Raw genomic sequence first — 27,668 nt, 5'->3', positions numbered from 1 at the left:
GAAATCAAAGTTAAGCATGTATATGTGTATGCACACCCCACTCATTAAAGTACAAACATAACTTAAGAGATAATCTGTGTATTGTCTATCCATAAAGACAAAGACACGCAAATGCGCTGATACAGACGTGGAAAAATCGAAAGACGCCTCATGAAAACGGCTAAACTTTTCAAACAATTAAATAAATGTATGAACTGGCGCTTTACACACACACAGCATTACTGAGCAATAGGGTATATTTGGGCAGCCTTTGCATACGTTATGCAGAGGTGAAGCCAAATTAGCCATTGGGCTTTCCGGAACCTTCTCTGCCACTCCCCGGTTCACAGGAAGGCCCCCCCATGGAGTCAGAGAAATTCCAGACAGAAGGGCAAAAACATGGGGTCCTTCTGTCTGGAACATGGGGTCGGAGCAGCAATGGCGTAGGAGGTTAAGAGCTCGTGTATCTAATCTGGAGGAACTGGGTTTGATTCCCAGCTCTGCCACCTGAGCTGTGGAGGCTTATCTGGGGAATTCAGATTAACCTGTACACTCCCACACACGCCAGCTGGGTGACCTTGGGCTAGTCACAGCTTCTCGGAGCTCTCTCAGCCCCACCTACCTCACAGGGTGTTTGTTGTGAGGGGGGAAGGGCAAGGATTGTAAGCTCCCTTGGAGTCTCCTGCAGGAGAGAAAGGGGGATATAAATGGCTGTAGTTGCCTGCTTTCTTAGGTTCAGCTGATAAGTCCCCGATTTTTACTGCTAGAAGACAGAGACATGGCCATCATCATTCACCCAGTAGTATGTATGGTAGTTTATTCTATGGGAGGTTCTGGAAGCTTCATCAAGCCGAGCGTATCAAGGAACAAGTCAGCGCAGGCAAATCTTAGTACGTACACAACTCGCCCATTTAGAGACATCTGGATGGGTTACCAGCATGTTTACAGGGCCAATGCAAAATAGTCCTAAGCCGCTGCACTCTTCTAGAGCAGCAGTGGCGTAGTGGCTAAGAGCAGTGGCTAAGAGCAGGTGCACTCTGATCTGGAGGAACCGGGTCTGATTCCCCGCTCTGCCGCTTGAGTTGTGGAGGCTTATCTGGGGAATTCAGATTAGCCTGTACACTCCCACACACGCCAGCTGGGTGACCTTTGCTAGTCATCACAGCTCGAGCTCCCCAGCCCCACCTACCTCACAGGATGTTTGTTGTGAGGGGGGGAAGGGCAAGGAGATTGTCAGCCCCTTTGAGTCTCCTACAGGAGAGAAAGGGGGGATATAAATCCAAACTCTTCTTCTTCTTCTTCTAGATTGAGTTACTTCAATGGATTTAGAAGGGCGTGACTGTTTAGGCTTTAGGATAATGCTGTTGATCTCTGCAACCCTAAATGACCTGCTTAGGGAACATGATCTCCACCAGGCATTGTCCCCAAAGGCCTATCAAGGAAGCCCAGCGTCATCATTTCACATGGAGGCCAGGTCTCACATGGAGGCCAGGTCTCCCATTTCTCAGGCGGCACAATCTTCTCTCACCCGAGGCCCCCCGAAAAGTTGGCAACCAGCCCACCCACCCAAAATGCGCGACTGCATTGTTGGTTTCCACCTTTGAGGCCTAAGAAGGAAACTGGACTTGCAAAGGTCCCAGAGAGGAAGGGCAGCCCTGGTTTGACGCAGGTCTCTTTGGAAGCAAAGCGATCTGATTTTTCTGCCCTCTCCTTCTCTGGAGCACCTTTTCCTGCCGGGGAGGGGCTGCGTGTCTCAAGCCCCGCCCCTGCATCCCTCGGCCCCGCCCCTCCCCCCCTCCCATGAAACTGACTCACTGCTGGCTAACTTCATTCCTCTGCCTCATTCCAAAGATTCCTGAGAAAAACTGTCACCTTTCCAAAATACCACGCAGTCCCGTTGGCGCTTTCGCTCAGCGCCCCCCGCTCCAGCTCCTCCCATCCCGACCCCAAGGAGCGCGGAGGATCTCCTGGGATCAGCCCAAATTAACCCTCAAGGTGGGGGGACGAAACCTTTCCGCTTCTCCCCCTCCACTTTTTCTCCCCCCTTTTTTCTTTTGGAAAAGCAACGCAAAAGTTCAGAGAAAGTTTCTCCTCCGTTCGTCCAATCAGAGCGGGTCGCTGGGCGAATCATCTGGAGGTAAGTCCTCGATTCGATCCGTTTTTGTGTTTTCCTTTCTCTCTCCCCCCCTTCCCCCCATTTGATGTCTGTTTTCATCGCGACTTCCTTTGGAAGCCAGTTCTGGAAGGGAAACGCGCCGTCCGGCAAGGGAGCTGCAGGATTTGGAGGCGGAGGCGGGGGGGGGGGGGGAACTTTTTGCAAACTTTTTTCCCCACCGCAGCCCACCCCCTTTTGTGGGAAAGTTTAGACAACTGGACGAGGCGTGTTCGCGATTTGCTTTTCAAGGGGGGGACCGCAGCAGGGTCGCGTTGGAAAAGTTTGAAAAGTCTTTGAAAACCAAATCCGTAGCCCCGCGCCTGGAATCTTTCCCTCTGATCTGATCTCTGAACGTGCGCTTTCCAAAGGCTTTTCCAAACCGGGGGCGAGTTTCTCAGCGCCACTTTTGCGCGTCGGTGCAGTGGTTTGGGTTTCTTCTTCTTTGCTTGATGTTGCCACTTTCCAAGGGCTGGCTTCTTTTTATAGCCAGACCGGAGTTCTCCAGGGATTCGTGGACTAGTCCCATCAGCCCCTGCCAGCAGGGGCTGATGGGATTTGTAGTCCACGAACATCTGGAGAGCCGCAGGTTGCAGACCCCTGGGTGAGGGAAGGAAAGATAAGATCTCTCCTCGCCTGTAAAACAAGAGTGCCTTGCCAATGCGCCCTGGGCTGCCCCTTCCGCACACGCAGAATAATGCACTTTCAATCCACTTTCGCAACTGTTTGCGAGTGGGTTTCGCTATTCTGCACAGCGGCAAAGCGCATTGGAAGTGGATTGAAAGCGCATTATTCTGCATGTGAGGAAGAGGCCCTGGTTTGGAGAGTGAGGTCCTACGAAGGGTGGCGCGCAGATGTGCCAACCGTTTTTTAGGGTTAGGTTGCTGGCTCCCCTGAATTGCTTCCTGTGTCGATTGGGTGTCTTCTATTTCGTCGATTTCCTCCTCTCCTTTTCTGCAATTCTAATGGAGCCTCTTAAACGCTTTTGCTGCCGGGGCTTACTCCTGAGTAACTATGCAGAAGGGACCCAAGCAGCCCCTCCTACAGAGACTTTTTTACACAGACCTGCGTAAAACTTAGCTAAGAAGTCTCCCCAGTGTGAACTGGTATTAACAAAGGCAGGGTTGGACGCTGTTAGGTCGGAGCACCTAGAACTCACCAGGCCTCAGGCAAAACAGGACACTTAGAAAGTTGGTGGAAACTATTTTGCTATTTGGACTTCCAGGGTCCTCGATCAAAACCATCTGGGGAACAGAGAACAGACTTGAACTATTAGACTTATTCCCCCCTTCCCCCAATTTTGTTAAAACTCTCAATTGGGTCGAGCAAAGAAGTCTTATCAGAATATATATGACCTGTATCCAGTGGTGGGATCCAAAAATTTTAGTAACAGGTTCCCTCACCAGCCCCCCCTCAGCAAAGTGGGCAGAGGCGTACCTAGGCAAACCTGAGCCCTGGGCAAAACCTGAGTTGGATCCCCGGGCAGCCACCCCACCATGACCCCAAATTTTTTTTTTGGCACCAGGTCATTTCTAAATCATTATCACATTATAGAAGATGCCCCAACTCACAAATCTGAACACAGCAATGTTCTTTGATAGAGACTGATGAGATAAAAGGTACGAAAGGCTGAGAATCAATGAATTGCAGTACCTGAGAGGGATTAACCCAGTTCAGGGAGTGACATTATTAGTCGCCATTGCTATATGGAACCTTCACGTTCAAAGGCAGTGTGCCTCTCGGGGAGGCGAGGGTGTGGAGATGGAAAAGCGGACCCAATTAGTAACCCCCTCTCGGCACACACAAATAATTAGTAACCCACTCTCGGGAACTGGTAAGAACCTGCTGGATCCCACCTCTGCCTGTATCTCCCCACCAGACACACAATCTTGGTTCCTTTATTACTTTTAAGGCCCAAAAATTTTCGAATCTCTGGATTTTTTTAAAAGGCTCTCTAAGGCAGAGGGCACTTCGGTGTGGTGTGGTGGGGTGGTTAAGAGCGGCGGACTTTGATCTAGTGAACTGGATTTGTTCCCCCACTCCTCCGCATGAAGCCTGCTGGGTGACTTTTCCTAGTCACAGTTCTCTCAGAACTCTCTCTGCCTCACCTGCCTCACAAGTCGCCTGTTGGGGGGAGAGGAAGGGAAAGGAACCGTATTTCACAGATTTCTGCATGAAACGACATCAGAGTGTTCATTCCAAGTTTGCGAACGAATGTTAATCGGGGAATGAACACTTCTCATGCTCAGTGAGTCTCTTTACAGGAGAGAAAGACAGGGATTAAATCCAGACGACTCCTCCTCCTCCTCCTTCTTCCTACATTGGAAGCACAGAAATCTTTCCTACAGAAATGAGTGTGTGTCCAGAGCTGTGATTGAATAGCGGATGGCCCAGATTTGGTGAGCAGGCCTGGGCAGGGGTGTGTGTGTGCGGGTGTTTTAAACCCTTTGCCTGTTTGTTCTGGTTCTTGTCTTCCGTATTATCTGCAAGGAAGAGAGAGTCGGAAGGGGGTGAGAGAGAAAGGCACACACAAACTTGGCTGCAGGAGTCTCCTGTTTGCACAAGTCCTTGATGTGACTTATTCCAAAAACAAACATGACCTTTCACATACGTGCAGGGGTTTCTCAAATTACAGGATGAAGCTGTGGGGCCTATCGGTACTTTTTTGGAAGGCAGGCCAGGACGGCTTTTCTGTAACCTCCCCTGCGGTTCTCGGTTTTTTTAAAAAAATACAAATTAAAAGGGTTCGCGAGAAGCAAATCGAGGCCCGGCGCTTTGTGGGATTCCAGATCTGGATCTGGGGTCTGCCACTGCAGCGTGTTTAACTTTTACCATTATTTTTTTAAAAATCTAAATCCACTGGTTGTCCTGAAAATTTAGTTCTGCAGGTTCTTTTGGGGATTATTTTTAGCGTTTCACACGGCCGCAAACTCTGGGATGTTGCAGCAATGAAGCGTGTAGGGAAAGAGTAAGTTGTCAGTTTGGCTTGTATAAAGTTGAACTTTTAAAAGCACAAATATTGTGAGTTTTTGCTCGGTGTGTTCGTTTGCTTGCTCTGGTTTTGTTTTCAAGCCTCCGGAAACTGACGCATCTGTGAACAGCATTTCACAGATTTCTACATCAAATGCTATCAGAGCCTTCATCCCAATCCTGGGAATGTTATCTGGGAATTAAAACGTATTATGCTCAGTGAGGTTTCACTCCAGGGTAACAAATGCTTAGGACTTCAGCTCATCTTCAGCATGTTAACTCAGAAGTAAGTCCTGCCAGTGAACAGGATTTACTTCCTTTGAAATATGCAAAGGATTACAGTCTTTAATTCGGGGGTCCCGAACATGGTGCCCACCCATTGTTTTTAGAATGTGTGTGGGGGGTCTTACCACTGAAGATCTGATTGGCTATGCAGATAACATTGTTCAAGTGGCAGATTCCACCACAGTGTGTGTGTGTGTGTGTGTGTGTGTTGTCGTTATCATCTCCTGTTACTTGGGGCTTCCTCTGTGTGTGTACGGCCCCACCTTCCCTGACAACCATTTTGTGTCAGAATTCCAAAGGTGCTCAGAAAGGCTGGGGCCCTGTGTTGAATTTATTAAAAAGCCTTCATCTCAGATATTTCATTCTAGTAACACAATGTTGCAAAACAGAATATCACCACTATCTTTAAGAGTGCAATGTCAACATTAGCCCAAATAAACTCAAAAATACACACGTTGCACTCTGGCTGTGTCCAGTCTTATATATTGATCTTACATATCATTAAACAACTTAACACTTCTATTTGTATTTACATTTCCTTATTTCTCTGACAAAGTTCTTAAAGATACAGCATAAGTCTTCCAACTCTTATAACTAAACATAAATAATCACTTAGTCCATTCAATTATTTGTTCAGAAACAAAGCTTCAGTTCCATATAGTCCATATTCCAATTCTGTAGGATCTACATAAAAAACATCTCGCGCGTATAGAACATTTTTCGTGCGTCTTCCTCAGTATGCCAGTATGTTCAATCAACTTCCAACAGTTCTTTGAGGCTTCTAATGGGTATATCTGAAATTAAAGTTACACAGATACATATTAAGTTAAGTTGTTTAATTATATGTAAGATCAATATATAAGACTGGACACAGCCAGAGTGCAATGTGTGTATTTTTGAGTTTATTTGGGCAAAACAGAATATGCCACACAGGGGTGGGGTGGGCATTTAAGGCTACCTGCAGATGTTAAGAGAAGAAGTCACCGGATTCCAAAGTAAATATGTACACTAGAGATTCAGCCTTCACTGTTTAATTATCAAGGCAGGTGTACAACAGGTACTGTCAAAAATATTACACCCATGCGTACTCCAACTCACTAGGTGAGTAACATTTCAACAATATCTTACAATCATATATATACAAGAAAGATTTTTATAAGTCAGTACACCGTCAGGTATGGCTATAAAACCTCTAGATTAGGTTTTTATTTTGGCAGTCACATGAGATCCTGAAATCCAGAGAGAAGGACTATTTAAAGAAGAGCCATTCAAGGGAAATTTGAATTCAGTTTGGAAACTATCTAGTGTAAGAAAAAACAGTTGTGCTCCTAGAGGAGTAAGGAAAAAGAATTTGTATACAACAATTATTGGCTTGACAAAGGACTGCCGAAATAAAAACCTAATCTAGAGGTTTTATAGCCATACCTGACGGTGTACTGACTTATAAAAATCTTTCTTGTATATATATGATTGTAAGATATTGTTGAAATGTTACTCACCTAGTGAGTTGGAGTACGCATGGGTGTAATATTTTTGACAGTTCACTGTTTAATTGGCAAGTATGTCTTAAAGTCCTTTTGAGAGATATCAGCAGCTCAAGGGACAGAGAATTCCTGTATGTGGTAGATGTGTTAACTTGATCTCCATTTAAAAAAAAAAATTGGTCCATTTCCCTGGAGATTGCTTTTTTGCCATGGGGGGGGCGGGGGGGGGGGGGCAAGGCCCTGTGACAACAATTTAGAAGCCATGTTTTTTAAAAAAAAAAATCCAGGTGGCTTTAATAATTATCACAATTCACATTAAAAGTTCCTTGAAAGTGGATTGAAAAGTGCAGGAGAAAGTCCCGCCCCCAATTAACTTTCATAAATGCAACGGCCCTGGCCGAGTTCTGAGGAAATTGGCGGTCATGATCAATCTTATGCTAGCCTTGACCAGCCTCGCTTTGTGAACCATTTCTTGTCTGAAAGGTTCACAGCTGTCGGGAGACCTGCAAGGAAACAGGAGCAAAGGAAGTGAGAGTCTAGTATTCTGGAGGGGGCGGGAGGGAAATCTGATCACAGATTGGAAAAAAAGGAACCTCCTTCCTGCCTCGAACAGGAGATGCAATCCATGCTGGAAGGTTTCTTTGTCTAGCTGCTTCACTCCCCCCCCTTCCTTTATTTGAACTAAAGTAACCAGACAGTCAACTGTGTTTGGCTTGACAGGGAACAGGGGAGGGGAGAGAGAGACACCCATGTGCTCCCCCCTCCCCCGCAATCTGGTTTCTCTGGAAGAGATTTAATTAGTGTGCGCCCATTCCAAAAACAGCTTTTGTTCTTCACAAGACTCCGTTTCGAGCCTGCTCCTCCCCTTCGGGGGTTGTACGCTCTGGACTGTGTCCGACCTGCGCCAGCGATAGCCGAAATGAGGCCCGTACGACCTAGGAGTTTCTGGCCCCAGCATAGTTTGTGAAATTGGGGACCCCCCTCCCACCACAAAGCGAAGAAAGCAGTCTGACGTGGGGGGGCATCATTGCATGCTTCTAAGGTTGCCAACCTACAGGGTATGGCTGGAGATCTAGGATGACATCTGCTCTCCAAGCGGCAGAGATCCATCCATCTCGAGAAAAAATGAGTGTTTTAGAAGGTGGCAGCAGTGGCATAGGAGGTTAAGAGCTCGTGTATCTAATCTGGAGGAACCAGGTTTGATTCCCAGCTCTGCCGCCTGAGCTGTGGAGCCTTATCTGGGGAATTCAGCTTAGCCTGTACACTCCCACACACGCCAGCTGGGTGACCTTGGGCTAGTCACAGCTTCTCGGAGCTCTCTCAGCCCCACCCACCTCACAGGGTGTTTGTTGTGAGGGGGGAAGGGCAAGGAGATTGTCAGCCCCTTTGAGTCTCCTACAGGAGAGAAAGGGGGGGATATAAATCCAAACTCTTCTTCTTCTTAATAGCATTATACTCCATTTAAGTCCCTCCCCTTCCCAAACCCCACCCTCCTCAGATGCCACCTCCCAAAATCTCCAGGATTTCTCAACCTGGAGCTGGCAACCATGCACACTTCCTGGGAACAACTCTGGTTCACCAGATTAGAGTCTACCACTTATGTGGAGGCGTGGGGAATCCAACCCAGTTCTCCTGATTCTTAACTACTGCACCACACTGGCTCTTGAGGAATGTGCAGCTGAAGGGCATCATGGGAAGGCCCTGGGCTACCCACACAAGAGACGGCAAGGTTGAAAGGCTCTGTTCCTACACCAGTGGTTCTCAACCTTCCTAATGCCGCCACCCTTTAATACAGTTCCTCATGTTGTGGTGACCCCCAAACCTAACATTTACCCATTTTACAGAGGGAGAACACTGATGCAGAGAGTCTTAGGCAGCCCCTGTGAAAGGGTCATTCAACCCCAAAGGCAGTGATGGCGAACCTTTTTAAGACCGAGTGCCCAAATTGCAACCCAAACCTCAGTTATTTATTGCAAAGTGCCAACCCAGCAATTTAACCTGAATGCTGAGGTTTTAGTTTAGAAAAAAAACGGTTGGCTCTCTCTTCCTCCGCCCCACCCGCTCGAGCAGGGACCAGCAAGTCCTGGGTGCACCGCTCTGTGCCTCTCTAGCATCTCTGCCTCCTCTGTGCCCCCCACCTTGGGCAGCAGCCACCCAGAGCACAGGCACCAGGCCTGCCAGCCGAGTCATCCCTGCTCACTGCGGTGCACGCACGTCGTGCTCAGTGGACCAGACCAGCCTAGATGTGTGTGGCGGGGGGTGATTTTCCGCCGCCCCCCCCCCCCACGATGAACTCTGTGTGTGTGCCCACAGAAAGGGCTCCAAGTGCCACCTCTGGCACATGTGCCATAGGTTCGCCATCACTGCCCAAAGGGGTCCCGACCCCCAGGTTGAGAACTACTGTCCTACACGGAAGCTGGGAAGATGTGTCCGAGAGCCCCTTTTCTCTCTGCTAAGACGGAGAGGGCCCCAATCTGGTAACCCTAGGCTAGTCTGATCTGCTTGGAACACAGAAGCTAACCAGGGCCAGCCCCGGTTAGCGTTTGGATTGGAGATCTCCAATAAATATCAGGGGCGTGACATGGAGGCACGCAATGGCGAACCGGCTCCCAATGCCTCTTGTCATGATGATGATGAAGAAGAAGAAGAAGAAGAAGAAGAAGAAGAAGAAGAAGAAGAAGAGGAAGAGGAAGAGGAAGAGCAGGAGGAGTTTGGATTTATATCCCACCTTTCTCTCCTGTAGGAGACTCAAAGGGGCTTACAATCTCCTTGCCCTTCCCCCCTCACAACAAACACCCTGTGAGGTGGGTGGGGCTGAGAGAGCTCTGAAAAGCTGTGACTAGCCCAAGGTCACCCAGCTGGCGTGTGTGGGAGTGCACAGGCTAATCTGAATTCCCCACAGCTCAGGCGGCAGAGCTGGGAATCAAACCTGGTTCCTCCAGATTAGATACACGAGCTCTTAACCTCCTACGCCACTGCTGCTACAAGGTCCCTGTAGGTCAGCTGTGATTTGATGGTACAAAATATTGTGTACAGTTCTGGGCACCGCAATTCAAGGAGGATATTGGCAAGTTGGAACGGGTCCAGAGGAGGGCAATCAAAATGCTGAAAGGTCTGGAATCCATGCCCTACGAGGAGAGGCTTAGGGAGCTGGGGATGTTTAGTTTGGTGAAGAGAATGGTTAAAGTGTGACATGATAGCCATGTTTAAATATTTGAAGGGATGTCATGTTGGGCAGGGAGCAAGCTTGTTTTCTGCGGCTCCAGAGACTAGGACCAGGAGTCATGGGTTCAAGGTGAAGGAAAAGAGATTCCACCTAAACATCAGGAAAAGTTTCCTTACCGTCAGGGCTGTTTGACAGTGGAATTCACTGCCTTGGAGTGTGGTGGAGTCTCCTTCTTTGGAGGTTTTTAAAGAGGGGCTGGATAAACGTATGTCGGGATTGCTTCGATTATGTGTTCCTGCATTGCAGGGGATTGAACTCGATGGCCCTTGGGGTCTCTTCCAACTCTATGATCCTGTGAAAAGGGAGGAGGCGGAGCCAATGTTGCTGTGTTTCACAGCCTTTCCTCCATTGGCAAGATGACCCCTGTTAAAATGTAGTTGCCACCCACGGGCCCCACAAATGCTGTTTTTCACAGCGAATAAAGTGCTGTGTACGAGAGTTCACACCCCTGCTCAGCCACGAATCTTTCTGACCCTGTGCTGGTCATACTGCCTGACCCACTTTGCAGAATTGTCGCTAGGACAGTGTGTAACCCAACATACGTTCAGCTGGAGCTTCTTCAAGGAAGGGAGAATTAAGGAAGGGGGCTAGGATCCAAAACATCGCTTAGGCTCTTGAAAACGACTTTTTCAAACTCGGTGGAAGTTCTGACTGCTTGCTGATTACCGTGTTGGACAAACTGTTTATGAAAATCTAAGGTGTGTTTTTTTTTAAACAAAGCGTGTATGTGTTATGGGTTTTTGTTTGAGGAAAAACAAGTTTAAAGCTCCCTTGGGTTTACAGAATCTGGTTCCTCCGTTCTTCGGATTCTGGCTGTAATAACTGGGCTTGCCTGTGGAAAAGTTTTTTTCATGGACGCAAACACGCTTGTTGTTTACGCGGGCAAACAGGGTACGTTTGTTCCTTTGAGCTCCGGCTGTGAATTTCGCAGACACTTCTGGTCGGCCGGTCTCGCGGAGAGAATGTTGCGCCGGACGGACCTTTGGTCTGATCCAGCAAGAAGGTTTTTATGTTATCTTACGAACGGGTAATGTGGGAAGGCAGAGTTCAGTAGTAAGCGGCCATACCCTGCCAAGCATTCATCCACGAAAACAATAGAAACCGCCAGAACGGGTACCCAGATGAAGTTCCCTCCCACATCTGGCCTGTTAGAGGCAAACTCTCAAAACCCTTTCTTTTCCGACAACGTGCAAAAAAGCCCTTCTTTTGACAACCCGTTGGCATCGCTTCTAAGTCCTGGGATACCAACCCGCAGTGCCGCCATCTCGTCTGTTGTCTTTCAGGTGTTCTTCCTGACGTCATAGAGTCCAGCGTGAGGGCCAGTCCCTCCCAGGAGATGGGGGATGCCGGGGAGAAAGGTCTGGACAACGATGCCGAAGGGGTCTGGAGTCCAGACATTGAACAGAGTTTCCATGAGGCGCTGGCGATCTACCCGCCTTGCGGGAGGCGCAAGATCATACTTTCGGACGAGGGGAAGATGTACGGTACGTGGGACTCTTTCTGGAGCGGCTTAACCCTGCCTTGCCATCCTTCCTGGTGGGGGGGGGGGATAGGAATAAGGCAATGGGAAAGGCCTTTATTTGTAACCCTACAGAGCTCATTGGAGCAGACAAGACCGATGTTGAGTCAGCAGTGAACAGTCTGATTCTTAAGTATAAAGTGGCCTTGTGGGTTCACGCAGAGGCCGTGCCGGAATCTCCTTTCTAACTTTTGAAGGGCCAATAGCTGTTTAAGGCTAGAAGGAGGGTGAGAACCCCCCGGTCAGGTAACCCTCCGGCAAGAACTTGGCGTGCAGCACCTCTTGCAACAATCCCTATGCAGCCCTTTGTTTGGAGTTAGGTCAAAACTCCTTGGAATCAGCCGCTTGGCTGAGGACTTTTAGATTCTGGCTGCAAATTCATTTTCTCTCGGACTGTAATTCCCTGGTCCACCGTCTGCTCTCTGACACCCATTCCAACCCCTGATTTTCCATAATTGAAGAAAAAATTGCCTCTATCAGACTGTCAGTGGATTCACTTTGCCCTTTGTCCTATTCAGAAGCTTATAGGAAATTAAAAGGTCAACTATTGGATAGAGAGTTCTCTACCCTAATCACCGCAGCCAAGAAAACGTGCTCCCCCCTGTATTTTTCTCTCCCATTTGAACGGGGACACTTGGCACACTACCTGTATTGCTTAATAAACCCTGTTCAAAGGAGAGCCATAATGCTCGCCAGGTTTAATGTTATGCCTTCTGCCTTGTTACATGGCAGATTTAATAAGCAAGAAAAGGCTAAAAGATTGTGCCCATGTAACGATGGCTCAGTTGAATCTCTGGCCCACCAATTACTTCACTGTCTCAGATTCAAGGAAATCAGATCCAAGTATGTGAATCTCACTCCTTTACATTTACCCGATCTCCCCGATTCATTTAGATTACACTACTTGTTGGATAACCCTGATCCTTCTCTCTGTATGATAGTGGCAGACTTTCTCCTGGAAATTACTAAATGCCAGTAGATTTTCTTCGTCCTAACATGTATATCCTGTATTGTATATCCTTTTTTAATCTGTTTTTATTATTGTTGTACTGCTGTCTATGCCAATAAAGGCTTGCTTCTGACCTCTTGCAACAACGAGACTCCTCACAGGCAACCTGTTCCCCGTAGGTGGTAATTAACCCAGATTCATGGAAGAGGAGGTAACTTGTTCTTCCATAAAATCCCTGCATCAACACAGTGCATTTAATCTGGGTAATTTGTTTATTATGACTTTTGTGCCATAAGCCTTTCCCCAAAACAAAAGGCCTCCAAAACAGATCACAATCAAAGTTTGTTTTTTAAAAAAAATCAAAACAAGAACAGATCTGGCCGGCTGCATCAGGCATTGCTTATGAAACAGCCGCCCAGTGGCCCCAGCGGCCGGGGGAAGTCACGATCAATTGGCTCTTTCAAGGAGAATAGGCAAGTTGGAAAATGAATTTGTGTCAGGGTGGTATTCTAGAGCAGGGGTGCTCAACTCTGGCCCTCCAGATGTCCGTGAACTACAATTCTCATCAGCCCCCAGGGGCTGGTGGGAATTGTAGTCCATGAACATCTGGAGGACCAGAGTTGAGCACCCCTGTTCTAAAGTCTGGGGGCTCCATGTAACTCCTTCCCTTGCTCTATGCTACAAGGAAGGTTCCGAAAAATCAACCTGTAAGAGCGGAAATGTCCTCATTGTACCACAGCGATTCAAACCATGGAACATATATTGCTCGACTGCCCCAAATACGAGGGATCTAGGACCAGACTTTTTGCTCTTTGTCCTGTAATCTTTAATGAATACTCTACTGTGGGGAAGATTACATTTCTACTAAACAATTCCGCCTCCGAGATTTTAACTTTAGTAGCTAGGTTCCTTATAGAAACTTTGAAATGATTACCTGCGATGGTTCTCATGTATGGGATACTTGTTTGGACAATGTTAGCTGTTATATGGATTCTATGCCTAATAAAGGTTTATATATATAGAGAGAGTCTGGGGGCCACCACGCCAAAGACCCTGGGTCTGGTGGCATTACATCTGAAGGGGAAATTGCATGCCCGCAGAGGGGATTGCAGCCCAGCAAAGTTTGCACAGAAGCAGGTGGTCTTTCTTCTGGTGTCACTGGGATGTCGGATGGTTAAATCAGTGTCCATGGATTTGGGGAATCAGAGATGGCAAGAAGCAGGCATACATTCACCTCAACCTACCCTTCCCTGGATGAAGTACCTGGACAGTCCAGGAGACTCAGAAGTGTCCGGGAACATGTCTGTTCGAGCATGTGCAGAATTAAACTTCAACTTCAAAGACCTTTATTAGGCATCAAGAGAAAATACAGATAAACTGTGCAGTAATATGATCCTGAGTTTGACAGGGTATAACAACTGCTCATAGTTCATACAGTACAAACTTCAAGAAAATAAGTAAATAAAAGGAGAGCTTGTGCAGAATTGTTACAACACACGACCGCTATATGCTGGCTAATTGTCCATTGTGGCAAGCCAGCCAGTCGGGATTGAATCTTGCCGGCCTCAGCAGGCACGGGCAGGGAAGGCAGGTGGATCGGATTGCCTGGGAATGTTGCTTGGCCTGGGCCGGATGTTCTTTGCATTTCACGTCCCTTTTGTCTCCCGTTCAGGCCGCAACGAACTCATCGCCCGCTACATCAAACTGAGAACCGGGAAAACGCGAACAAGGAAACAGGTTGGAGGGGAAGGGCTGAGCAGGGGTCAGGGCCCGCTCCTTCCTCCCCAGAGACCTTCCTTGCTTACTCCTTTTCAACTCCTTCCTGTAGGTCTCCAGTCACATTCAAGTATTGGCCCGGCGGAAAACCCGTGAGATTCAGGCTAAGCTCAAGGTGAGGCCCTTCCTTCTGCCCCAAAGCGTCCCTTCAGCTCCCCCCGGCCTCTTCACGCCAAGCATAATTTCTTCCTGAAGGCTCGTTTTGGCAAAGCTCCCACAACGCCTGCCGGACCCCGTAATTTGTTTCTTTCCTAGGACCAGGTTGCAAAGGACAAAGCCCTTCAGACCATGGCCGCCATGTCTTCTGCTCAGCTGATTTCTGCTTCAGTCCTTCAGGAAAAACTGGGTCTGTCAGAAACCCACTATCCATCTACCACTGCAGTAAGCATATTGGAGCACACACTACAACAACCTTTATTAGGCATATTAAAATAGGCTCCAGAGCATTACAGACATTTCTGAAGTACAAATCAAAAGTACATTCAAAACACAGACAGGTAAACTGTATCTAGCATTTGACGTTACTTAGAAAATTCTGTCACTTGTAAAAGAAATTTTGCTACTTTTTCCAAGAGCACGGCCTCTGTGTTATTTAACAAAAGCTCCACAACAGAGTTGTCAGAGTCTCTTTCACATTTGTCTAAGACCCGCCCAGGAGAGAAATTCCTAATACCCACATATCTCGGACAGTCAAGTATAATGTGAGCAAGAGTCTCCACTTGGTTTTTACAGTGTGGACAGACCCGATCCTGGAGAGGGATAGATAGGTAGCAACCCTTTGTAATGGCCAATGGAAATGTATTGCATCTGGCCCTTGTATTAATCCATCTCCGTTGGGGTTCAGTTAATAGTTCAAGATATTTGGCTATGTGCCCCTGTTCTGGTACTATTCCGACAGAAAGGAGTGAGCATGATTTATTTGCTTGGCCCAACAAGATATGGTATTCCTGTTCTAGAAGTCTGCTTTTTAAGGTTTTTTAAGAATCTCTCTGGGTGACAGCATACAGAGGTCTTCAAGTATTAAACCTAGCATATTGGAGCACCTTCCTCATGAGGAGAGGTTGCAGTGTTTGGGACTCTTTAGTTTGGAGAGGAGACGTCTGAGGGGGGATAGGATTAAAGTCTATAAAATTAGGCATGGGGTAGAGAGTGTTGACAGAGAGACATTTTTTTCTCTTTCTCACAATACTAGAACCAGGGGACATTCATTGAAAATGCTGGGGGGAAGAATTAGGACTAATAAAAGGAAACTTTTTTTCACGCAACGTGTGATTGGTGTTTGGAATATGCTGCCACAGGAGGTGGCGATGGCCGCTAACCTGGATAGCTTTAAAGGGGGCTTGGACAGATTTATGGAGGAGAAGTCGATCTATGGCTACCAATCTTGATCCTCCTTGATCTGAGGTTGCAAATGCCTTAGCAGACCAGGTGCTCAGGAGCAGCAGCAGCAGAAGGCCATTGCTTTCACCTCCTGCAGGTGAGCTCCCATAGGCACCTGGTGGGCCACTGCAAGTAGCAAAGTGCTGGACTAGATGGACTCTGGTCTGATCCAGCAGGCTCGTACTTAAGTTCTTATGGAAACCAGTGGAGTTAAGTTGTTCAACTGCTCCCATACCGTTCCATTCGTTTTGTTTAAACTCCTATGGCTCTTCCCTCAAAGAATTCTCTGAGGCTCTGAGAATTCTATGGGCATTTTCGCACATGCAGAATAAGGCCATTTCAATCCACTTTCAGTGCACTTCCACGATTGTTTGCAAATGGAGTTGGCTATTCCACACAGTAAAATCCGGCTGCAGAGTCCATTGAAAGTGCATTATGCCGCATGTGCCAAAGTGCCTGAAGTCGGAGGTCACAGCTGAATGCCGCTTCCCTGGAGAAAGGGAGTAACTGAAATCCATTTACGTCGTCTAGACGTGCCCCGGGTACTCCAACTTTTCCTTTTGCATTTCCTGCAGTCGACGGAGTTCTTCCAGTTCTGGATGGGGGATGGCAACCAGTCTTCAGCAACTCTGGAGTAAGTGTCTGCTGCTCCCCGTGCCCTCTGCTGAGGAGAGAGAATTTGAAGTCAGTGTATGGACCTGGGGGGAAGGAGGAGGGGTGTGTGGGGGGGATGGGACGAAATGGTTGCAACCCCCTGGGCGGTACGCCCCTGTCTTCCAGCATAACCAGGGAGGGGGTGGTCGAAGATGTTAAGCCAGCCCCAGGACAAGCCATGGGGTCCATTTGGTTTGGATCTGGACCAGGGCAACAACAACAATAGGCTGATCCGTCGCTTCTTCTCATGCCACTTCAAACCGCATCCAAAGCGAATGGCTTCTGCCAGCACTGCTGGGCTCGATTTTGGGGTTGCTGCTAGCCACTTCCAGGACGGTGGCCCAGCGGGAACTTTCCCACTAGTTTAAAGGGCTGATCTATCCCTCCCTGTGGTGAAGCCCCCCCAGTTGAATGGTATGTTCACCAGGGTTCAACTTATGTTAATGCATTTTATTCCCCCACCTGTTCAGTGTCAAGCCTACCGTCCAGGCACCATATACCATCCCACCGGTCACAGCGCCCCCTGCTGCCCCAGGTAAGCTATTGTTTTCGTTTCCCTCTCCTAGCTTGTTCCCTAGGTGGGGGGGACATAGGCTAGCCCTCAGCCTGCTTCCTGTTTCTTTTACAGGTTATCATACAACCACAGGGAGACTCTCTCGCCTCCCCAGTACAGCCTCTTGGCAGGGAAGCCACATTGGTACAGAAACGCTTCGGTTGGTGGAATTCACAGCTTTTGTGGAGCGGCAGGGCGAACCAGATTCGGTGAGAGACAGAAGGGCGTATGTATTGTCGAAGGCTTTCACGGCCGGAATCACTGGGGTGCTGTGTGGTTTCCGGGCTGTATGGCCGTGTTCTAGCAGCATTCTCTCCTGACGTTTCGCCTGCATCTGTGGCTGGCATCTTCAGAAGGGCGTATGCTCGTTTCCCAAGGCAGCAAGTAAGGGTAGCCATATCTTGAAAGGTCTGAGGAAAACTGAGAGTCATCTTGCTTGAGAAATCTAAAAGTTGGCTTCTGCTGGAGTGATGTTTCACTCTGGTTTGGTCTCTGAGACCCCTTCTGTTCATGCAGAATAATGCATTTTCAATCCACTTTTGCAATTGTTTGCAAGTGGATTTTTGCTATTCCGCACTGCTGCAAAGTGCATTGAAAGTGGTTTGAAGGTGCATTATTCTGTGTGTGTGGAAGGGGCCTAAGTGCTCTCAGACTACACATTGCTGATAGGGGCTATTTGGCTAGTTGAACTGCAAGTTTTTCTTAGCCCTCGCCCCCCCCCCCAGCCCCCCGGTATTGGGGACCTTAAATTTGATGGGTGGACTTGAAGGGTCTGGATTTTAGACCCCCTAGTTCTGACAAAATCCAGAATCAGCCGTATGACTGAGCCGTTGAGCTCTTGGAAACACCGTGGTGTAGTGGTTAAGAGCAGGTGGATTCTAATCTGGAGGACCGGGTTTGATTCCCCACTCCTCCACCTGAGTGGCTGAGGCTTATCTGGTAAACCAGATATGTTTCTGCACTCCTACGTTCCTGCTGCATGACCTTGGGCTAGTCACAGTTCTCTCAGAACTCTCTCAGTCCCACCTACCTCACAAGGTGTCTGTTGTGGGGAGAGGAAGGGAAAGGAGCTTGGAAGCCACCTTGAGTCTCCTTATAGGAAAGAAAGGTGGGGTATAAATCTAAACTATTATTATTATTATTATTATTATTATTATTATTATTAGTCTTTCTTATCTTTTCCCCTTTTTATAGGTTTGTTCTACTTACTTTTATTTTTACTTAACTTTCTTTTCCTGTCATTCCTTGTTGATAACATAATAATTATTTTTTAAAAAAATTAAAAGAGAGAAGTCTAAAAGTCAGGCAGTCATTGCAAGCTCACATCGCGCGTTTAGAGAAAGGTTTGCCGTTGCAATGGACAGAACTGTGCAGATATCCGTTAGTTCTGTCTCTGACTTGCTCCCTTTGTCCTCCGCAATGTAAGCAGCAGCCACATCGTTTTGTGCATATCGATCCAGCACCTGCCACCGACTCACCCTTGGAGACCGTGGACGTACGGCAAATCTATGACAAGTTCCCAGAGCGAGGAGGTGGGCTGCGAGACTTGTATGACCAAGGACCTCCCCATGCCTTTTTCTTGGTCAAGTTCTGGGTAAGAACCTGGCACTGTGGCATGGGCGCTTGCCAATACCGCCCACCCAAACTACTAGGTTCGGCGGATTGGTCGAAGAGGAACTGAGCAGGTAAACGTGGAGCAGGTTCCAAGATGTTCCAGATGACAGGGAAGTACTTGGCAAAGAAAGAAAAGAAACTGGCAATGCCCCTTTGGCACATGCAGAATAATGCACTTTCAATCCACTTTCACAATTGTTTGCTATTCCGCACAGTAAAATCCAGCACCAAAGTGCATTGAAAGTGGACTGAAAGTGCATTATTCTGCATGTGCCAAAGGGGCCAATGTATTCCTGTTCAGATTCTACTTTTCTAAATCCACTGTAACCAGTAGAGTTAGAGTGGGTTGCATTGTGATCTACTTTTAGATAAATAAAAGGGGCATTGCTGTTCATCTGAAGTTCAAATCCATTCTCACTTGTGGATATAGCTGTCTCCATGCTTCATTTGTGGCAATGTAGAATATGTCCCTACCTAGCACAGTTGTTACTAAGAGGACCCATATTATAAGGTTTTGTACCCTAGGCTGAGAGCCGGCATGGTGTAGTGGTTAAGGGCAGTGGACTTTAATCTTTCGAACTGGGTTTGATTCCTCTTCCACATGAGCTTGGGACCAGGCACAGTTCTCTCGGAATTCCCTCAGCCCACGCAGAGGCAGGCAACATCAAACCACCTCTGAATGAAAACTTTACAAGGTCGTTGTGAGTCAGCTGTGACTTTCCACCCCCACCCTAAGCTAATTGAAAGTAGCACTAGGGATCTGCCGGAAATGAAAAACTTTACGCATAAATCTCAAGACTCCAATTGAAAAATACGAGTGCTGTTCCCGTTTTTAAAATGCTGCATCCACGGTAAAAGTGCTGCTTAGAAATGATCTCTAAAGCCAATCCTAAGAAATAATAAATACTGATTTCAACATCAGAACCTAAAAATACCCTTTTTGAACCAAGTGTCATGACTGGCACTAAGAAGAAGAGTTTGGATTTGTAACCCACTCCCCTTTCTCTCCTGTAAGGAGACTCAAAGGGGCTTACAATCTTCTTTCCCTTCTTCCCCCCCCCCTCACAACAAACACCCTGTGAGGTGGGTGGGACTGAGAGAGCTCCGAAGAACTGTGAGTAGCCCAAGGTCACCCAGCTGGCGTGTGTTGGAGTGCACAGGCTAATCTAGTTCCCCAGATAAGCCTCCACAGCTCAAGCGGCAGAGCGGGGAATCAAACCCGGTTCTCCAGATTAGAGTGCACCTGCTCTTAACCACTTCGCCACTGCTGCTCCGCAAGGCAGCATCGTGTGGGGTGTTCCTGATGGCTGTGCTCCTCCCTTGCTGCTCATCTCCAGCAGCTGATATTCAGAGGGGAACTGCCTTTGAACATGGAGGTTCTATAAAACTATCCTACCTGTGGGCCTACGAAGCAATCGAGATGTATGGAGTGCCGTTTTATGCCGTTCTGAAAAAATGCACCGTTTCTCTTTTCATTCTCCCATGTCACAGGCCGATCTGAGCCTTCCCCTCCCCGAAGAAGAACCAGGGGGCACAGGAGGGGCCTTCTATGGGGTGAGCAGCCGATACGAGGGCCCACGGGCTCTGACTCTGAGTTGCACCTCCAAGGTCTGCTCCTTTGGCAAACAGGTGGTGGAAAAACTGGAGGTGGGTGCGGGCGGAGGGGCCGTTGGAGGGTGCGAGGGAAGTAAGGGGTTGAATGTTGCAAGGGAATTAAGGGGATGAAGGGGGCAGCGAAGGGGCGGAGAGAAGCGTTGTCGGTTTATGATGAAGGGACCGGTTACACTAGCCCCGTAAGCAGAGGTGGGATCCAACCAGTTCTCACCCCTTCTCTAGAAGTGGTTACTAATTTTTTCTTAGTGCCGAGAAGGGGTTACTAAAGCAACCTCCCTGCCCAATAGGGACTGGAGGTGCGTGTGTGCAGCGCCGCCACTGTTTGAATCCCACCACCATCGGAACCTGTTATTAAAATTTTTGGATCCCCCCACTGCCTGTAAGATGCGAAGCCAAGCTTTGTAAAGAAGGCAAGCGCGAGAGAGATGGCTGGATGGAATAGCAGAGAAGAACCGAGCGCAGCCAGAACTCCTGGCTACCTTTCTCTTTCCGTCGTTTCTTGGCTTTGCAGCTGATTTTCATCAAGCGATGCAAGGGAGAGATGCAGGGAATACTAGCTGTGAAGCAGAGAGAAATGGGGTCGGGGCCGTCTGCTCTGCTTTCCTGTATCGTTGCCTGTGGTCTCCAGCTTTCCCTATAGGACTTCAGAGGACTATCAAAAAATAGAGAGTTTCAACAGATGCTAGAGGAAGCTAATAAAACCTGTTCCCCGATCTCTCTGGGAATACCTGTGGATAGATTAATTGTAGCCCGGTACCTTTATCTCCTGGTTGAGGCCCGGTGGTGTAGAGCAATCACCTTAGCTAAGTGTAATGCCCTGCCTTCTTCCTTTAGCCTTGGACGCCACCTTGGAATTCCACATAATGAAAGGAAATGCCCGTGTGGCATGGGTTCTGTGGAAACAGTATCTCATATGCTGTTGGATTGTCCTTTTTATGAGATAGGTAGGAAGAAGCACACAATCACCTTCCTGCATGGAAGTGAAGGCATTACAGATAAACAGAAGGTCATATATCTTTAAAACAGCCACAACTACGAGCTGTTGGAAGCGGTGGCTAAATTTTAAAATGGTGTTATTTTAACTCGTCAGAAATCGTAAAGGCTGTTATTAGCTTGCAATTTTAATGTTAGACTATTTATATGCCATTAAAGGTATTCGAAATAGACTATCGAAATTCTCAGGGCTCAGTTGTGCGTGATGATATTTCCGATCACAAGGCTTCTGTGTAGCCACTCTCTGAATTTGGAGCTGGAAGACTATAGATTTGGGAATAAAAAAGCTTTCTGCAGTGGTGGGATTCAAATAATTTAACAACCGGTTCCGGTGGTGGGAATTCAAATAATTTAACAACTGGTTGTTTACAAGCACCATTTTAACAACCGGTTCTGCCGAAGTGGTGCGAACCTGCTGAATCCCACCACTGGCTTTCTGTAAACCAGGCCTTAGTCCTGGAGCTCAAGGCAATGTACTCAACTGTATCTCTGAGCTGACATATTTGGTCTTCAGTAGGGAATGTTTTCAAGAACAGAGATGGGGCTTGACCCCTGGTATTCTGTTCTCGAGATTTAGATTTACAGGAGAGATGGTTGGGAACTAGCAGAAAGGAGATTCGTAGACCTTTAAAAACATATAGATTTGGGGTCATACAAATGGAGACTTTGGTATTAAGGTTGTGGCTGTGTAGTTTAAGTGTTGGAGGGACTTGGAATACGGTCCCTGGACCTTGGGGGAATCAGCATGATGTAAGAGCAGGTGCACTCTAACCTGGAGAACTGGGTTTGATTCTCCGCTCTTCCACTTGAGCTGCGGAGGCTTATCTGGGGAACCAGATTAGCTTGTGCGCTCCAACACACGCCAGCTGGGTGACCTTGGGCTAGTCACAGTTCTTCGGAGCTCTCTCAGCCCCATCCGCCTCACAGGGTGTTTGTTGTGAAGGGGGAGAGGGAAAGGAGATTGTAAGCCCCTTTGAGTCTCTTTGCAGGAGAGAAAGGGGGGATAGAAATCCAAACTCTTCTCTTCTACTTCAAGAAACTTCTGTGTTTGTGAAAGACTTTAGCCAGCTGCTGCCTTTGCATTGGTTGGTTTAGAGGGCTTATACTCCAGTACTGAACAGATATAACTAGAATTAGAAAAATGGATCCCACTGATGTTCAGTGGAGCTTACATTCTATTATTATTATCATTATTGTCATTGATTCGAGATGGGCTCAAGTCAGCTCCCATCATTCAGTTCATAATCACAACACTACAACAATATATACATTTCCAAATTAAAACCACTTTCCAATGTAGGTGTCATAAACCACAGTGTAAACCCAACGGGGGTGGGGAAGATAAAGGGAGGCCTGGTGACATTGATACGATCTCTGCTGTCATCTATGGGTCTGGTAACTTTGTCTAGAAGAGCAACTCTGGTTTTTGGGAACGGATCCCCTTGTTAGAGGAGGAGGGTTGTGCGAGAGGTTAAAGGGTTCTCTGCTCTCTGTCCAGTTTGCCAGTGACCATCCTGTTTCACTTCCTCTGTCTGCTTAGACGGCCGAGCCGCCCCGTTGGGAAGACGGACGCTTTGTTTTCTGCCTGCCCCGCTCTCCGCTCTGCGAGTACCTCATTAATTTTATCCGCAAACTGCAAACACTGCCAGAGAAGCCGATGATGGATAGCGTGCTAGAAAATTTCACCATCCTGCAGGTATTTGGGGGGGGGTGTGTGTGTGTGGAGAGAGGAAACGTCTTACTCAAAATGGGACTTTGTTGGGAAAGAGGTAGGGCAGTGGCGTTTCTGCCTAGGGACAGGGGGTACCCTATGTCCCCGGGCGCCCCCATTTGGTCACATGGGGGGGCGCCACCATTTCAGGGTCGTTTGTGTGATTTTTAATTTTTTTAGTGTTTTTTACGTTTTGGCCTGCAGGGGGCGCATTGTTAAGGCTAGCAACACCAAATTTTCAGGGTACCATTCAGAGACTGTCTTGATGATACCACCCAAGTTTGGTGATGTTTGGTTCAGGGGAAGCAAAGTTATGGACCCCAAAAGAGGGTGCCCCCATCCCCATTGTTTTCAATGGGAGCTAACAGGAGATTGGGGCTACCCATTTGAGGGACCATAACTTTGCTCCCCCTGAACCTAACTTCACCAAACTTGGGTGGTATCATAAGAATAGTTACCAGATGATACCCTGAAATTTTGGGGTCACTAGCTTTAAAAATACACCCCTTACAGGCACCCCAGGAAAGTTGCCCAAGATTCTTTGTTTTGCAGTGACTTTGCTCCATTGTAGCCAATGGGGAATTTCTGAGTGCACATTTTTGAAGACAGAGGCACCAGACTTTCAAGGTGGCTCAGGAGGCCCTCCTGGTAATAGCATCCAGGCATAGAGACCTGCAGGCTGCACATTTTTGAAGACAGAGGCACCAGACTTTCAAGGTGGCTCAGGAGGCCCTCCTGGTAATAGCATCCAGGCATAGAGACCTTTGCTTCTGAGGGTTCAATTTTATGGACCCCCAAAAGGCTTATTTTGTTTCCATGCTCCAGATGGCTCTGTGGTAGAGGTTTCAATGGGAGGCACTGTGGTTGGGGTCTTGCTCTGGGTGGGGGCATTTCCTGCAGGGCTGCTGGTGTGAGTCTCCTGAAAGGAACCAACCAAATTTGCTAAAATGCTGTGGGCACCAAGTTGAAGGTGAACCTGATGCCCACAGCATTCAGCCATCCCAGGCAAATGATGCTGACATTTGTTTGGTAAATGTTTTGCTGGGGGTGGTTTGTGAGAGGTTTACATGGTTAATATCCACTTGCACTGGCTTGGAGTTTTTTCTCAGGCTAACAACCTACCTCATAGGGTTGTTGTGATTAGGAAATTAGGAAAAGAGTTGGTGGGGAGAGAGCCATGTATGTTCTGCTGGGAGTGGGAGGTGTTTTGTGAGCTGGTGCAAAAAATAATTGTTTGTTCATGGTGGGGGAGGGTGGCCGCCCATTCGCGGGGGCGGGGGGGGGGGCGCCAAACTCAGGTTTTGTCCCCGGGCTCCAGTTTGCCTAGGTTCGCCCCTGAGGTAGGGTGCCAAAAGAGGGATGCCTGCCAAAGCCAGAGTTTCATGCTAACAGAGACAGCACTCAAGAGAACGGTTTTCTCTCAAAACCCTAGGGTTCTGGCAGCGGCGTTCCTTCTCTGCATTCCTTCTCTGTTTCTACCTGGGTGTAGAATGCTGGAACAAGGAGCATCCTGTCTTTTACCATTATCCACTACAGTTAGAGAGGTCCAGAGAGGCTTGCTGCTCTGGGCTTTACCTGCACGTCAACATTGCTTCAGCCGCTTTTGCTTTCTAGAAGGAAGCAGCTACTACTGTTTTATAGGAAGCCACGTTGAACAGAATGGTAGGAGACACCGGATGCGACATGAATTGCAGTTCTTAAAGTGGCAGGTTAGGCCTGCCGTGTTATTTAGCAGTCCCCACGTTCTGTTTACAACGAATAACGTAGGCGTAACTACCAACTCGTGATACACGAATCTCAACAAGCCAGATCAAGGACGCTCCAGTAATTGCTGTTGAATATAACAGGATTGACGAGCCGATTTCGGGTGACTTATAAGTAAGTGAAGTTAGGTAGTGTCAGGAAAACGGAAGGAATAGTCCAGAGGGGAGCAAATCTTTAAATGTATACGGGTGAAAGCCACTTGCAGATATAAACAGAGCAGTGCTTCAAGAGATGCTTGCAAAAATAGTCTTGCGGGTTGTTCCGGTAGTCTTCACGTTTTGGAAAGTGTCGAGGAACAGAAAATCGGCATGCTGGAAAATGGACAATGTGACCTTATCAAACTCAGGCCCCGTCCGCGCATGCAGAATAATGCACTTTCAATCCACTTCCAATGCACTTTGCAACTGGATTTTTCTGAGCGGAAGAGCAGGATCCACTTGCAAACAATGTGGAAAGTGGATCGAAAGTGCATTATGCTGCATGTGCGGGAGGGGCCTCAGACTGGCAGCAACTTTCTGGGGTCTGTGGCAGAAGGTCTTTCACATCACCTTGCAACTGATCTTTCTTCTGCATGCCCCACAGATGTTCCACCCCTAAGGCCAGCCCCTTCACCTAGAGCAGGGATCTGCAACCTGCGGCTCTCCAGCTGTTCACGGACTACAATTCCCATCAGCCCCTGCCAGCATGGCCAATTGGTTGCAGACCCCTGACCTAGAGTAAACTTTAATGACCTGTTGTGGTGCTCAGCTTTCTAGATCAGGGGTCTTCAAACTATGGCCCTCCAGATGTTCATGGACTACAATTCCCATCAGCCCTGCCAGCATGGCCAAGTGGTAGGGCTCATGGGAATTGTAGTCTATGAACATCTGGAGGCCATAGTTTGAAGACCCCTGTTCTAGATGAAGAGGCTTTCTTAAATGCAGGGAAACCTGGCGTGAAGTAGCCTACCCCGTTCGGCCATCTTAGCGTTTCACTGCTGTTTATGCTGTACGTGTCGTTCGGATTTATAATGCCGTCTTCTTCCCTGAGACCACAAGACAAGATGACCCAGACCCAGAAGCCCCGCCAGCCCTTTACTGTCTTCAGTCGCCGCTGCCAGAACAAAATCTGCTTCCTTTTCCAGCGTTCCAAAACAAGCCATTTAACATGCTCGTATCCCCCAGTTTGTGAACTAGCCAAGAGTGAAACTCGGGAGAGCCAAGAAAGGAAAGGAAATTTGGTCGGATGCCCCATAACTAAATATGGTCCTGGCTGCTTACTCTTTAGAATAACAAGGGAGAGGGGAGCGAGTCGAGAGAACAACCGTCCCTGGTTATATATCAGCAGGGTTGTGTCAAATTCCCCATAATTCCTCTAGAACAGGGGTGGGCAATTATTTTTTCCATGGGGCCGCATAAGAAGCAGAAAATATTGTGGAGGGCCAGGCCAAAAGGCAGGGGGGCGAGGCGCTTTTGAAAGCCCTGCAGAAGCCGGCAGCCAAGGCAACCGGCTTCTGCGGGGCTATCAAAGACGCCTCGATCCCCAGCATGGCAGGGAGGCGAGGCGCTTTTGAAAGCCCCGCAGAAGCCGGCAGCCAAGGCAACCGGCTTCTACGGGGCTTTCAAAGGCGCCTCGCTCCCCAGCACGGCAGGGGGGCCAGTCAGGGTCATCCGGCGGGCCGTATAATGCCCAGGTCTGCTCTAGAAGGAGGTCATCTTATGTCCTGTGGTGAAACTTCTGCCTGGATCTCAATCCGCTCCCTCCACAGGTTTTGCGGGATCAAGAAACTCAGGAGTTGCTGTTGTGCGTGGCATTTGTGTTTGAAGTCTCTGCCAGCGAGCGGGGAGCGCAGCACCACATCTATCGGCTGGGCCGGGACTGATGGACAGTTTTACCTCAGCGTGGCTGTGACTGGAAACAGACCACCTCCCTCTTGACACGTCTGCTAGGTCCATAGCCTGTCCGAACTGCAAAGCCTTCTGGGGGAACCTGTCTCTATCCCCTGGCAACCTTGGGGACCTACAGCACCCCAGCTGGTAAATTGAGAACCCTCTCTCCCTGGCTGCAACACAGCTATTGTCCCCTACTCGACGGCTACCACCAGTGGTGGGATTCAGCAGGTTCGCGCCACTTCGGCAGAACCAGTTGTTAAAATGGGGCTTGTAAATAACCAGTTGTTAAATTATTTGAATTCCACCACTGGAACCGGTTGTTAAATTATCTGAATCCCACCAGTGGCTACCCACTCTCAACCAAAGCAGCAGCTTTGGAAATCCTGACATGGCTTATGAAACGGGTGTTCTTTTGGTCAATTCCTGTCATGAAAGATGGGAGCAGCAGATGACCTCCATGTCTAGTTATTAACCCTTCCCTACCCCCAGAGGTGGGATCCAGCAGGTTCTCACAGGTTCCCGAGAGTAGGTTACTAATTATTTGTGTGTGCCGAGAGGGGGTTGCTAATTGGTGATTTTGCCACGTGATTTTTGCCTTAGTGATTCCCCTCCTCTCAGCAGTGGCGCGCAGAACTTGAAGCAGTCTAGCAGGAGGTGCACCGGTGTACGTGGCAGCCTGCGCCTGCGTGCATTTGTTTCCCGCCCAAGGACCGGTGCAGCGGCTGCGTCCTTGCCACAGCACCGCCCAGGAATGCCCGGCCACGCCCCCGTCGTGCCCCACCCAGCCCCATTGGCGCTACGCCACAGTTTGAATCCCACCACCATGGGAACCTGTTACTAAAATTTTTGGATTCCCCCACTGCCTCCCCCCCCCCCCCCCCCCCCAAAGTGTATAAGGAATGGCCTTTGCACTCCAAAGTAAGACATAGGATTTCTTAGTGCTGTCCTTTAAAATAGGCAGAAATTGATGCCATCTTCTACTTCTCACAAACAGCAGTGGTAACATTTTCTGGGATGTACCATAGCAGGTTGCAAGCGTGGATTTACGTGACTGGCTGCTTCTCGATTTCAAAACAAAAAAACCCCTGCCCACAGAGACCTTCCTTGCCCTGTTGATCAGTCTCCTAATTACTCTTAGACATGCTTGTTTTCTCTGCATAGAGAATTTTGTTCC

The 27,668-nt window shown here is 48.3% G+C and overlaps 1 protein-coding gene across 5 annotated transcripts; it reads left to right on the top strand.

The window, feature by feature from the left end:
* Window positions 1-1,783: 1,783 nt before the first annotated feature.
* On the top strand, window positions 1,784-27,100 carry TEAD2 (TEA domain transcription factor 2). 5 transcript variants are annotated; one of them, XM_048518113.1, is made up of 12 exons: window positions 1,784-2,116; window positions 11,380-11,580; window positions 14,237-14,301; window positions 14,393-14,455; window positions 14,596-14,721; window positions 16,296-16,354; window positions 16,845-16,909; window positions 17,003-17,136; window positions 18,354-18,521; window positions 20,033-20,188; window positions 22,689-22,844; window positions 26,371-27,100. In XM_048518113.1, exons 2-12 carry the CDS (start codon window positions 11,433-11,435, stop codon window positions 26,482-26,484), a joined length of 1,254 nt encoding a protein of 417 aa, XP_048374070.1. In that variant the 5' UTR covers window positions 1,784-2,116; window positions 11,380-11,432; the 3' UTR covers window positions 26,485-27,100. The 5 variants fall into 5 exon arrangements, with proteins under 5 accessions (XP_048374070.1, XP_048374069.1, XP_048374072.1 ...); XM_048518112.1 differs by lacking the exon at window positions 26,371-27,100 and adding an exon at window positions 24,200-25,000 and having other exon boundaries at window positions 14,602-14,721; window positions 22,689-22,917; XM_048518115.1 differs by lacking the exon at window positions 26,371-27,100 and adding an exon at window positions 24,200-24,999 and having other exon boundaries at window positions 20,033-20,095; window positions 22,689-22,917.
* Window positions 27,101-27,668: the final 568 nt, after the last annotated feature.

The sequence above is a fragment of the Sphaerodactylus townsendi genome, linkage group LG15 (genome assembly GCF_021028975.2).
Source record: "Sphaerodactylus townsendi isolate TG3544 linkage group LG15, MPM_Stown_v2.3, whole genome shotgun sequence".
Taxonomy (NCBI): domain Eukaryota; kingdom Metazoa; phylum Chordata; class Lepidosauria; order Squamata; family Sphaerodactylidae; genus Sphaerodactylus; species Sphaerodactylus townsendi.
The sequence above is the reverse complement of the archived record's forward strand: the minus strand, read 5'-3'. Positions and strand labels throughout refer to the sequence as shown.